The sequence below is a fragment of the Ischnura elegans genome, chromosome 2 (genome assembly GCF_921293095.1).
Source record: "Ischnura elegans chromosome 2, ioIscEleg1.1, whole genome shotgun sequence".
NCBI lineage: Eukaryota > Metazoa > Arthropoda > Insecta > Odonata > Coenagrionidae > Ischnura > Ischnura elegans.
In genome coordinates, this window is record NC_060247.1 from 55,101,256 (window position 1) to 55,115,864 (window position 14,609).

General features: G+C 37.3%; 1 protein-coding gene across 1 annotated transcript in view; it reads left to right on the plus strand.

The window, feature by feature from the left end:
• LOC124153757 (carcinine transporter) overlaps positions 1-14,609 on the plus strand; it is a 48,230-nt gene that overhangs the window by 24,589 nt on the left and 9,032 nt on the right. Inside the window, exons 2-7 of the mRNA XM_046527109.1 lie at positions 2,266-2,677; positions 8,952-9,070; positions 9,874-10,036; positions 10,806-10,963; positions 11,698-11,866; positions 14,243-14,470. Coding sequence (XP_046383065.1) covers positions 2,379-2,677; positions 8,952-9,070; positions 9,874-10,036; positions 10,806-10,963; positions 11,698-11,866; positions 14,243-14,470 — 1,136 coding nt within the window. The 5' untranslated portion in view covers positions 2,266-2,378. The remainder of the gene's footprint in view (positions 1-2,265; positions 2,678-8,951; positions 9,071-9,873; positions 10,037-10,805; positions 10,964-11,697; positions 11,867-14,242; positions 14,471-14,609) is intronic.

A 14,609-nucleotide genomic window follows, 5' to 3' on the forward strand; every position in this document is an offset into this window, starting at 1 on the left:
TTCAGTATATTCGTCATTGTCAAATACCTTCGGATTGTTTTCAAGCGCACAATGGCTATAATGCCAGTGGTTACAGAGTGGACTGTACTATATCCAGACTATAGCATCTAAATAAACATGGAGGAATTGCTCAAGAAGTCCAATAAATTCGCATTTACGATAAAACCAGATACCTGGGACATTTTTAAAGGGAAATGAACAGCGTAGTTAATTTGAAATCGATGGAATTGTAATACGCCATAAAGGTTGAAGTCATATGCGTCAAATTCCAGAAAGAATGTGATGGCTCATGCATACTATGTTGATCTAGTACGTTGTTGTATAGTTAGTGATAGCAGAGATTGGTTTAATTTTCGGATTGCTTGAAATAAGGTGCCAGATTACATCGGAATCATGAGCTGAGATTACTTCATCATCATCATCATCATTAGTCAACGATTCTAAGATTGGTTTGACGCAAGTCTCCATTCCTCTCTCCTTTCCGTTATCCTTTTCATAGCGGCATATTTCATCTCTTATACAGTCTTTATAACCTGTTCTATGTGACTCGACCGGGGCCGTCCCTTGCTCTTCTTCCCTTCCACCTGCCCTTCTACGATTGTTTTCATCAGGCCATCACGCCTCATTATGTGGCCAACCAAGCTGTCTCGTCTTCTCCTTAAAAATGAAGCTGAAGGTTTTTTGAAGAGTTATCTTTTCTCCCACTCCTCTTAGCACTTACTCATTACTTACTCGGTCGATCCATCTTATCTTCATCATTCTTCGTAGCATCACATTTTGAAGGCTTCCATTCTTTACTTCTCTACTGATCAGTGGCGCAGCGAGGGGGGGTTTAGGGGGATAAACCCCCCCCCCCAGAGCTCAGAGAAATTTTTAAGTTAAATCCATTTTACTTAATTTCATTAATATTACTTATAGAATAATGTAAGGATTTATAAAATATCCCTGAGAAAGCCGTAAAATTCACTATTTATCCTAAATTGTTTCTGAGGAGGGCCCCCGCACCTTCCGCTTACCCTGGCGGGTATGCCGTACCCCCAAACATCCCAGTATTAGTTGCGCCTTAAACCCCTCCCAGCCTTAATTCCTAGCTGCGCCCCTGCTACTGATGTCAACGTCCAAGCCTCGCTTCCATTGAGAAGCATTCTCCGAATAAAACACTTGGTGTATTTTTTCCTTACTTCTTTGCAATAGGCAAGAATAACTTCATTCGGCTCCTTTCAAGGTTATAACACGTAAATTAAATGGATGATAGAATTGGCACAACCGAATGAAGAAAGTGTGCATTTTAAATCAAATGCATCGATCAATTTTCAACTCTACTTCTTATTCCAGTCAACTCTGTTTGTAGGATTTTTAAAAATGCATACGCAAAGTTGAAATTGTATATATTTTTAAGCGTGTAGTTTTGGTGGTAGATATTCATGGTTTAATTCTAAGTTTAGGGATGTGCGAGTACTCGAAAATTCTAGTCGAGCCGAGTAGTTGGTACTCGACTCGAGGGTTTCGAGTAGCATTACGAATATCGAGTCGAGTCGAGTAGTTTCGGTTACAGAGCTGTCGAGGCCAGTACGTTCAGAAATCTGCCGGCAGAAGGGGCTATCATGAAACCCATGTAGTAATATCCTTGGCCCTAATGCCTTGGCCCTGACGTTTCAGCTTGCTGCATACGTAACAGTCAGTAGTAGACGTCGGTGTCAAAAGCCTTTCCGTCAGCCGCGGAGGCCGACCGTCTTCCGACCCGGCAGCGTATTCGGAATAATCGGAGTGAATTCATAGAGTTCTCAAATATACCAATTTTGTCAAGAAAGTACTTTTCCAGCCACTTGAGTAGCGAAACACAATTTACTACATGCAGTAATACTGTAACATGCTGACGTCAAACCTGCTATCTAATCATGTAGAACAATAAACTTTTCTACATGAGAATTTGGAAAGATAAAATATTACATGATTCATTTACGTAGTATGTAATCTTTATTACAGTGGTGCAAATGCTTCTATTCAGGGCTCTTTCTAGCAGTTTGGATGCATTTATAAATTAAAATGACAGCATATTACTAGAGGTTAGTTCATTTCAATTGTCCTTATGGAACTGTTTCAGACATATAAATTTTCATTCATCTCCTATTTCTGACACAATTACCATCAACATTTCCCATTATCTTAGATGAAAACGCATGTGTATGGCTCCCTTTGCCTTTGACACGTGCTCATTCCTTTCAGTGTGTCGTTCTAATGCACATCATTGTCCTTCCTTCACAGCTCGCTGGCCGGAAACAGAGGAAGAGCGCTCGGCGGGAGGAAGATAAAAGCCGCACCCCCCCCCACCCACCCCCTCTCGGCAATAGCAAAAAGCATCCCCAGACGCCGTAACCATGGATTCGGGCATATCAGAACGGCTTCTCATGGAGGACGGCAAGGCCCTGCCGCCCTCCGGAGCGGCCACGGCGGAAGACCGCGACGCCTTCGACAATCTGCTAGAGGACGCCGGGAGCCACGGCAAATTCCAGATCCGCTTCAACGTAATCTTCAACTTCTCGCTGAGCGCCATCGTGTCCATGTCCTTCCTCAACTACGTGATGGCGATGACCGTCCCTGATCACTGGTGCCACGTCCCCGGAGCCACGGGAGCCAATATCTCGGCGGATCGGTGGAAGGAACTGACCCTGCCCAGGTGGGGGATCCGGATCCACGTGGACCTTGAGTGTAGTAGTAGATGCGCTTCCAAGATCTCGAGCGCTGTGAAGCGGTCAAGCTTCAAATCGGTTGTCAAGCCAGCATGAACCTCGGAGAACTTCGGCGTAAACATATGAACCACTAACAGCACAAAGGCATCATGTCCAATTTGGCTAATTTTACATGAGAGAAAAAAACTCAGTAAACCCATATACACCACACAAATAATTTTTCATTATATTTTTGTTTTATATGAACGGGCATTTAGAACTAGTATACACTAATAACTCTTTCACCTAGCAACAACGTAAAGAAAAACTGTTCAGCTTGGACATGATGACTGTCTGCAGTTAGGGATTCATATGCAAAATTTGGGTACTGCGCATGGGACAAACACTGAAATGGCAAAATTTATAGATCATGTGCTGAGTCTAAATGGTTTGATTGTCTGACTGCGACGCTTTCCAGAGCTCAAGGGCAGTGAAGTGTTCATGCTTTAATGCGGCCATAAAAAGTCAGCATGTACCTCGGCGTAAAACAAAACCAAATTGAAATTTGGGTCCTGCGTATGGGGCAAATATGAAAACGTTAAAATCCGAGATCACGTGATGGGTATAAATTATTTAATTAACTGGCTGAGACCATAGTGCTTCTTTTTATGCTATTTATTTCGAATACGAATTTTATTTACATTAAATTTAATGCTTACCAAGGAGGGGGAAGTACTTTGATATAGTTCAAATTTCAATGCGGTCGTAAAAGGTCAGCTTGAACCTCGGCGTAAACATGTACAGAATCGAAATTTGGGTACTGCGTATGGGAAATTATTGAAATGACAAAATCCGAGATCACACGGAGGGTCTTAGTGGCTGACTACAACGATAGCGTTTCTTTCCATGCCGTTCCATTCGATTTGAATGTATTTTTACATTAAATTTTATGCTCACGAAGAAGGAAGGGGAAGTGCCTCGATTTTTACTAAGTCCATTTTCTAGAACTCTTATTCGCTAGCTTTTTCAATCTCTCACAATATGAATGAATAATAATTTCGGGTTCAATGTTTTGAATGTGCCGTCACGTTTTTGTCACCCTGCGTTTGTTTAATACATTAAAGCCATGTTCGCATGTAGTCATATTAAAGTTCAGGTTTAAATGCTAGCCTCAGAAACTGGTACTGCGCAGCAATCTTGAGCTCACTTGTATACGTGACCGTGGCTCTAAGATATGAAACAAATGCTGGGTGACAAAAACGTGACAGCCCGTTCAAAAGACTGAATCTGTGGTGCCCCCTTATTAGGACTCATTTCTTCCACTAACCCAGTCACATTATGCCTCTTTCCACGTCGTGTAATTGGTTAAAAACTTAACTCCATAATATAGAAATTTCCATGGTTTTAAGATTAACCCTAATAGACATTTATCGGTACCTTAAATACGAAAATTTCATAATAGTGTTTTCTTTGATTTAAAATTTTCATATTTGTGGTTCAGGTGTAGTATATTTGGCTAGATTAATCTCTGTTTTTACGCCGGATCAGTTTATTCATCCTCACCGCTGTATGCTCACAGCTCTTAGAATGTTGGAGTAGAATTTCTACTTAACACCATGGAGACATCGAGCCAGTGTCAAAATCTTAAATAACGATAAAACGTATGACATCGTTTCAAGCTTGACATGGTGGAAATGCGATATATCCATGATAAAATATGAATCAGTAATAGCTATTTCCGCACTTTATTATACAACTCCACTACTAACCACAGTTTCGATACTCTTATCCCATTTTCAAGGCTCCATTTACATTTATCATAGATAACCTGAAAACCTACCCAAGTTAGCCTGAAATCTGGCCAAGATCTACAATATTCCCTTAAAATTTCAAGATGATAATGGAAACTTAAAATAAGTATTGTATCAAAATTACAATATAACCGAGTGAGATTAAAAGAGGCAAGCTTCGGAACGAATGCGTGGAGGACTCGAACCTGAGCACGCAATTCCCCTTCAGTTTGATGTCTTCGGGTTACGTCCAAAAGACTCAAATCTACCACCCATCTCCACCTCACTTTAATGGCGTAATACCCAGTTTACTCATATTCGAGACCAACGAATTCGGGGGGCTCGCTCGCTGCTTCCGAGGTCGGACTAATTGGTTGGCAAGGTGACCTTCGTCCTCCTCATCTCGGCCCCCGCAAGCCGGGAATGATTAACCCTGGTCGAGGAAGGCTGTCTTCTCCGCGTCTGCCCCATCCCACGCCGCGCCAAGTCTTTCCCGCCGTTCGAAGACGGAAGGGAGTGGATGAACTCAAGGTCGATCGGTACACAAAAGAAAGAGCGGGCTTCAAGAGACCAGGGTTAGGTCTCTTTCGTTCGGGTGGGGCACAAAGACTCGCGAAAATAAATAAAAAAATAGCACATGTCACATTGCAGATTGGGCAGCCTAATGTTCCGGGTCTTCCGCCACTCGCATTGGTCGGTTGCGAGTGAAAGTTACCGGGCGGGTTTTTGCCAATTTATGAGGGCTTGTGACGGTGGTAAATTGAACTTGCCCGGTCCGTTCAGGCGCTTCTCCGCCTGCTGGAAATCTATTCATGGACAGGGTCGTTATACGCACCTGGGCACTGCTTCCGCAATGATTTGTGTCCTAAAATGGCGGTCAGATTCGGAGGGCATACCTACTAATTAGGAACCCGTCGCGATAAATCTGCGTGAGATCGTTGTCGATGCAAAATGTTTTTATTCCAGGAATGTTTTGTCTGTGAATTCTCGTTGCTTTCCTGGAAGTCACTTCCTCACTGATTTTGACCAAATATGGTGGTTCAGGTCGAGAGAAGCCTCAAACTAATTGGCAACAATCACGTTTCAATATGACGAAATTATGATATTGTAAAAGATAAATATATATTTCTACTAGTAAAGTTAAGTTGAAAGTATGAACTCATATCACCAACGACATACCTACCTATTTCGCGGTAGTTTGGTAAAATGATAACGATATCTGTACGACGTTAAGCTCTTATTTGAGATTGAGGAAAAAATGTATAAAAAAGAGCTATTTCCACGGGAGAATAGTTTCATGGCAATGGAGTCTTAGGAGTGAGAACTAATCTCAGGTTTTCAAACATGTTCTCTATGACGGCAATCTAAGTTTTACAAGTAATGGTATTAAAAGCAGAGTAATAGGTATATAGGCAATGAACTGCCAGTCTCAATTATATATTTTTGCCGACTCAAATTGAAATGTAAAATGATCAACCAAAGAATGTGCAGAAATTCTTTCAGCATCATGGTCTTTTATGAAGGTGGCCATTTTGGTATCTGATTGAACAACGTCGATTTCAGCATCTTTTTACCTTTAAATCGCTACTTGGAGTGCACAGCAGCTGACCCAGTCATACAAAAGTACGTATGGTGATAGCACGGATTTTTAATATGAAGTGAGGATTTATGCTTGTAGAAAGATATAACGCCAAGCCCATTGTTAGATGAAATAGGGGGATGATGCTCAACCACAGGTTGATTGCTGTGGTATTTACTGCAGATCTCCGTAAATCCGTAATCTCATTAAAAGAAGATCAGCAATATAATCAGCAAGAGTTCATTACCTTATAAACAGTATACAGAAAAGGGAATTATCTAATCAATCAATAAATAGCTCAAAAGGCTAGCACATATATGCTTTAGAAAGTAAATAAATGCATAATTATTAAACATCTACATCTATATCTACAAATTACCCTGCGAGCCACCTCTAGGGTGTTTGGCAGGGGGTGATCAATCACCAGCATGCAGCATGCATTTGGACTCCCACATGCACACCACACCGTCCAAGAAACGTCCCGTATAATAACAAACTATACTACTATATGCTGTTAGAAATAGAATATAGAATAGAAATTCAGAAACATGCAGTAAGTTTTACATAGGTTAGTAGGCTACACTACAAGTCATGCAATCTATTTACGCGTTCTATTGCTGCCGTTATAATCTCTTATTGATCGTGGAAAAAATGACATTCGGAATCTGTCTGTTCTGCAATCTATCTCTCTTATTTTATTTATATGATCTGATCTTCCGTAGTACGTTGGCGTCCGCAAGATATGGTTAACTTCGTCAGAAAAGACACTGCTCTTGAATTTATCTAAAAGGTTTAGTCTATTTTTCAATCTACGGTCAGACAGAGATTCCCATCCGAGTTTATCTAAGAGGTCAGTTACACTAACAAGACTATCGTAACGACCTTTCACATACCTGGCAGCTCTTCTTTGCACGCGTTCTAACTCTGTTATTAAGCCTTTTTCATGAGGGTCCCAAACACTGGCAGCGTATTCCAAATGTGGTCTAACGAGGGAAAAGTAGCTAATTTCTCTCACTTTGTCGTCGCACTTTCCTAATATTCTTTTAACAAAACCCATTTTACGATTAGCTTGACCGGTTATTTCTCGAATATGTTTATTCCACGATAGATCATTATTGAGTCTAACCCCTAGATATTTCACAGAATTAAATGGGGTATCGGGTTGATGTGGTGGCTTGAATATTGGCTTCCCACCCCGTGAGCTCGGGTTCAAATCCCAGCGGTGGCAGAGAATTTTCAGAGACTGTCCGATCCCGTCTTGAGTTTCAAGCTCAACACTCCGCACGTCGGATGGGACGTTTAGCCGTGGTTACTTGGGCGCCTTTCATAAGAGCAGGCTAAGGCCGACGCCGGGTTTCTCTCCACCCTTCCTTCCATACCATTTCCTCATGGCGCAAATGACCTCAGCTGTCGTCTCGCCTCCTTCAAATACCAGACCTTATTAAATGACACTAAGATTTTAGCTGAAGCATTGCATTGAAATATGAAATTTAAAGTACTATATCGGAAAGGTACCACCGTGAAATGACATTCTCCAGAGCAATTGAGGAAATGATGGATGATGCGTTGAAAATGCCACATTTTACAACTCGCGGGGACTTAAAAGGCGTTACCGTCAGACGCCTCATGGCAGGATGAGCAGCAAAGAAATTTTCCAGCACAAAAAAATAAAAGCTGGGACAGTCGAGGTTAAATTAAGGCTTCTCATGCATGAAGAAATGATGAATTTTTCCCCATTCTCTCTCTCCCTCTCATGGAATCTTGCGTCCGCTTGAATTTTCACCGCGACGCTATGTGGATGTTGGCAGAAGCGTCGCACTCATACTCCATTACGAGTAGCTCCAACCAGGAAAATTAAGCAAGATGGCTAAAACTAACGCGACATCATGAAAAGGCATAGCAAAAACTGGGGTAAAAAAGAAGAATTTAAATAACTCAAAGCTTGATTATGTGCACGAAAGCACGAAGTCTTTCTTGATTATGTGTATCCGTACGCAATAGAAAATAATGTCATCATCTTTTAAAAATAATAACAGTGAAATAGGTTGAAAATTATGGAATGAAATAGGTGATGGCTGACAAATGTGTATTGTAATTATTGAATACAAATTGAGAATTTCTAGCAGACCCCTACAGTTTTAAAAAATAGCACAAAAAACTACAATTGATCTACACGAAATTAAAAATAATTGAGCTTTACTGAATACGATAATCAATTTTCTCAGGGTAAATATTTCACTAAAGAAATTATCATCGAAAGAATTGACAGCTATGATCCTGTGCATGTGGGAATAGAGCTGAAACATACGAAGAGCAACTCAAGAGGTCTTACTCTACCGCAATCCATTAAAATATTTTAAATTGAGATTAGATTTACCAGTCTGAACTCGTATCGGGATAAATTAGTGTAGAAGCGGTAAAGAGAACTCAGGTTCCCTTCTTCATTCCGAGTGATCAACTCTCACTCCATTCCTTGATTTACCCAATTAATATGTTAATCTCTTAATCTCTTCTGCACTCTCTATTCACAGCTGGTAATTAAATCCGAATACAAGAAAGGAAAATTACTTAAAATATGAAAAATAAATTGATTAAGACATTAAATATTAGCAGTTGAAATTTCTACTGAAGACAAGTATTAAAATAATTTTATGCTGTTAAAATGTGCTGAAATTGCTCCTTCAAATATAAGAAATTATAATGACATGTTCATATGCTTATACCTACCAATTACAAAATCTCATTTTCAAATAAAATTTTTATTATTATATTTATCGTAAAAGAAATTATCTAATTCCCTAATATACTAGTTCCAGATCTTTTCTGTAATTTATTCCGCTTATTCAAGCTATAAAATAATATCCACTATCCCACATTTCAACAAAAATATTAAAATGCAATTATTTCATCCAGGGAACCAGATACCAAAGGCGAAATGGCGTACAGCAAGTGCAAAATGTTTAATGTGACAGCAGAAGATATAATAATGGAGCAGTTTTTTAACCAGCCTGTGATTCACAAAGAAATAATAGGCAAGTATATATTTAAATGCATGTAGATATATCAAATTTTTCTTTTCACACACCAATAAATTTGCCGTATTTGATTGAAAATCGAAATAACCTGAAACACGATTTAACAAACAACAGTTTCCAGAGAGAAATTTCTTCTCGTCATTAAATGTTTTTATGCATTTCAAAATATTCAACATCATTTCAGGCAGTACCAATTAAAACCAATAATATTAAGTAGTTCTAAATAAAACAAAACTGATAGAATCTTGAATAATTCTAAGAAAGTGACTTTTTAGAATTAATGAAGTTGATTTTTATTTTAAAGAGCAACCTATATTACAGAAGACGGAGCAAATAGTAAACATGAAACGCATAATTTAGCACTAATTAAGGTCAATTCCAAGAAAATTAAATCTTAATTAATGTTGTGAATAGGTATGATTACAAATTCAAGACTAAAATTAAGCCGTGTTAACACAAGGCATACATTCTTCAATCCATTCAAACCGTGAGATAAGATGACTAAAATTTGAAGACAAACTGTTTTAATAACGATGTTTTTGACCTGAAACAATAAACTTGAAATAAGTACTACATTAAGCAATAATATGCATCACTTGATGTAAGCCAAAAAAAGAGTTCAAATGAATTGGTAGCTTAACGAGAGCACTATCTGATGCCTGCACTATAAAACGTAGCAGGATAATTATTGTTTGCATCTGCAAATTTACCCTCAGCAGAAATCCGCGTTTCACAGCGGCCTGTAAGAGATTTATTATTTCCGCCGTCAAACCTCTTCTAACACATCATTCTATCCACAGGTTGCCAATATGGCTGGGAGTACGACAAGACATGGTACTTAAGCACCACTCCCTCGGACAATGACTGGGTGTGTGAAAATGAGCTCAGGGTGACTAACATTTTCATGTACTCGAGGATTGGAGACGTGGTCGGTGCTTTTGTTTTCGGTCAGCTGGGCGATCAGTGAGTTCAACAAATGAGTAATCACCCCTATGTTTAGAGTCAGAGAACAAAATTCAGCGAAAGTATCATCATTTTAAAAGTTAATGGTGTACATTTTCATGTCGTTACAAACATTTTTAATCATAATGAAATGCTCTTATAATCAGAGATTTCATTAAATATGATTGACTGATTGATTATATTAACTGTAAAAACCTTTTTATCTATCTATACTTTTACATTTTCTATTTTATTTTTATGTTAAATTTAATTAATTAATAAAAGATATGATGGTAATAATTAATAGTAATCAATCAGTAAATTTTTAATTAGCCATTTAGTAAAATATTTTGCTGCATATTTTTATACTCAAGATTCCTTCTTCAAAATGATACAGTAACTATATTCGAATAATTGATATAACAGACGATTAAGTTAAATTCTTAGATTTTACATTGGATCGAACGATGTTAGAGTGATTGATCCATAAAAAAATTTGACACTAATTTTATACATGTATATAATATGCAATTGGAAAATGTAAAAGAGTATGTTATGAATTCTAAAAGTCTTATTTGTACACTATTAATATTGGAGGACATTCATTTCTCCCGGAGTGGAATCAGATAATCTTAGTTCCACTTGAAGCTGGCCAATTTATTTTCAACCCTGATGTAAATCAAAATCCAATGACATTGTTCAGTGGGCCATAATTATGTAAAATGGAGTCTACCAGCCAACCGTTCAGTGTTTCGGGTGATTAATGAGAAACAATCCGTTTTCACGTCAGGATTGGGCGCAGGAAAGTCTTCATAGCGGGCATAGCTCTGCTCGTGGTGGGACGCGCAGCTGCCGTCCTTTGTGCCAGCATCTACCCCCTCTTTGCCATTTGCATATTCTTCTCCAACTCGAGCCTTCTGGCGGTGTTTCAATCGCCCCTGGCCATCGGTAAGGATCTCGTCGACCGCTGTCCGTGATTTATACCACTCAGGTTCACGAGGCTGCCTTGCGTACAAAATGCACCTCTGACTACTGGGCTGATTAATCTCTTGCTGCAAGTGTTGCAAGTGGAACAACAGCAATGAATGCACCCAGTGCATGTAATGAATAATATCTGATATACCTTTCCAATGTTCATCATTTATAAAACTGGGTTTTGGATTTAAAAAATTTTGTTTTTATAACCTTAAGTATTTGAGGAGTAGTATCACTAGAATTCCAATTTTGATAGTCACATTACCAGATTATGAGGATATTACGAATTTTCCGTGACCTATAGAATTACTATAACTTTTGCTCAATTTGAAGGTTTTTACTTCAAGCCCTTAATTTTTACAGCTATTCAATGTAATTAATTTACACGTTAGCATCCCACAAATCTTAGTCCCATTCAGTTTTCAAACTAATGTTTTCATCTCTGGATGATTAACTTCATCTGTACATTCACACTAAAATAAATTCACGTCTACGGTATCATTTTTCTCAAAGTGTCTCTCAAATATCTATCAAAAATAAAACAATTTTGTTATTACTGAAAATGTTCTCACTAGTAATTAAAGGTTCTTTTGTGATTGAAATAATGCGAGCGATTCCAATATATATGCATACGGTGGTATTCATAAACGAATTCAAAATTAAGGAATGTTATTTTGAAATGCATTAACTTTTGCTTTTCAATGCAGGCACCGAATTTTGCTGCCGGGAAAAAAGGTCAAGGATCAACATGCTTCAATGTGTTGGTTGGACTATAGGAATCAGCGCGACGCCTTTGCTGGCCTGGGCAGTTGGCGACTGGGTGACGCTGTCCCTAGCAACCACCCTACCCTCTCTTATTTTCCTGTTTATCATTAAGTAAGTATCCTCTTACACTTCTTCTATTAAACCAGCTAAACAATATGAGGACTTAAATTCAAGCCTCTAGGATATACTTTAGTCTATATTAATACCAAAGATGGGTAAGTATGATTTATTTTTGTATAAATAATAATCAATTTGCCATTCTTTGATTGCACAGTATTATTTGGCATCAATTAAATGATAGAAGTGGATGAGATACTAAAGAAAGCTCTGAGTTGCGTTTGGTAAAAAAATAACATTTTGATCAGGAGAAACATACTTTTATATTGCTTTATGCAAAACATATTAAAATTAGTGAAAAAAGGTTAATCAACGACAAGTATTGGATTTGAATAGCTTTCTAGTATTCCAACAAAATTTTGGGCTGCGTTTTAATTCAGATCGGTAAAAACAAACTTCAAAACCTTTGATAAGTTACGAGTTCAGATAAAGAGAAAAGTGATATACAGTAGGCTAGTGCCATGAGTGAGCAAGCGTTTAGTGTTAGGTATTCTGTTGAGATACTCAGTTATCCTTACTCAAACCCAATACGTCATCCCTCTACTAGGTCATCCACACTTCAGTAAAGAAAATAAATAGGCATTTCCAACATCAGTTAATATTTTCCACATTCGGAGACATTATGATTTCATATGTTACACTGATAAAATATTTTCTCTTTACACGGGTGCTTAACCGAAGGAAAACCTCACATTAGAAATTATTTTAGAGCGTTGGAACTCCTAAAAATTGCAACTATCCTTTTAACTGTTCCAATTTCAACAATTTGTCATCTTCAAACTTTGGCCTCCAAAATCAATTTCACAACTACCTGAGCAGTAAGTAGTCGCCAGACTAAAATAACTTATTGTGATAGCTAATACTTACGAAATGCTTCATATAATCTCTGCCTACACGCAAAGACAAAATAATTTTGTTATATCTGTAATTCTATGACCTAACTACCTACAATATCTTTCATAAATTTAATAGATAAATTAAATCTTTCCGAATGCCTCTTCTACAGATTTTTCATTCCTCATACTTCAGGTTATCCGTTCGGATTGGAAAATTTTCATATCTCAGCGATAATATTTGATCTCCATCTTTTGGAAGTATATCCTAGGACTTAAGTGTGAAAATCTTTTCGGAAACTATAATTTTTATTAAATAAACTATTAATTCCTATTAAATTAATTTTTCATGTCCTTTTTTGGCAGTATTTCCTAGCATTTAAGTGTGACAATCCTTTTGAAAACTAGATATTTTTATCACAAAATCTTCAAAGAATTCTATTTTATGGCCTGAAGTTTTAGCTACGTCTATGCAAGTACCCCTCACATGACAGTTTGGAGAAAGTTGAAGATGATTTACTGAAAATCCATTATTTGTAATATTTTAATTCCTACATCAAAAAGAAAATTCTGATCAATAGATAATTTGCTTATTTATGGCCGTTAAAATACGTTATAATTCCCAAGTGGGTCGTAAAATTGGGTACGAATGCTGTTCTGCACTTCTAAATCATCTCTCTTCATACTCAGTATCACAGGAGATTTCAACGCCTTAAACCTAATCTGCCTAAATTTAAAGCCGCTAATGATACAATAATTATTTGAAGATGGCAGTCGCTGACAATTTCTGCAACATTTCAGCAAAATTTTATGGAAATTATAATAATCAATGGTGTAAACTAATGTAAAGGTTATTCTTGAGTAATTAACTCATTAGTTAGTAAAAAAAAGTCCTCAAGAAATTGACTTTTTAAGGGTTCTCAGGCTTACAGCGGGATTAAGAAGTCCATTTCTCAGAGTGTATATTTTTTCAATTTATTAGGCATTGATTTATCTAAATATAAACTTTAATTTCAATGTGTTTTGTATAAAGACCAAAGATAAGTATGTTTTAGTTTGTGTAATGCAGTAAAATCATGGGAATAAATTTTGAATGTGATGAATTAAGTGCGATATTTAAAGAATCAACCCTAAAGGAAGTCGAGATGTTCAAAATTAGACAAATCATTAAAAGGAAATACTAAATTTATGAACTAGGGTCATCTGGGAAAATACATATTAAATTAATGAAAATGGTATGGAAATGGAAAATGGCATGAAAATGATCTTTTCACCACGAAGTTTGTGAGTGTACATATCTTATACGAAGAAGAAATATTTCGTATTTTACAACTATTATTTCCAACATTTTGACTAGTTCAACCTTCATGACCGCAAGAAATATATCGCACTTGGCCGAGCAAGACATTTACATTTTTATTGCCTTAGAAGAGGTTAATATCAAATTAATTTACCCATATGTAATAACAATAAAAATATGCATCGATAAACCCAAAGTGTAGAAATCTGATGGTTATTTTTTTCATTTTACTTCCAGACTAATGCCCGAATCTCCAAGATGGCTCATGGCGAAAGGAAGGCCCGAAGAGGCACATAAAATTCTAAGTGAAATAGCGACCGTGAATGGCAGAAAACTACCTACTAATAGCTTATCTATGCTAAAGCAAGCATCAGAGAGATGTGGAAAAGAAAAGGTATACGGTATACCGAGTTTATTTTCAAGCAAAAGGCTTGCTGGATACACTGTTCTCATCCTTATTTGCTGGTAAGTCATACAAATGAAATTATTTAACTCCCTGAAATGTTTTTCATAATAGACCACTGATCTTATTATTTGCTTAAATTTAAATTTTAATTCAACGCTTTGACATGAAATATCTTTCTCATTGCAAGTGATTCCATGT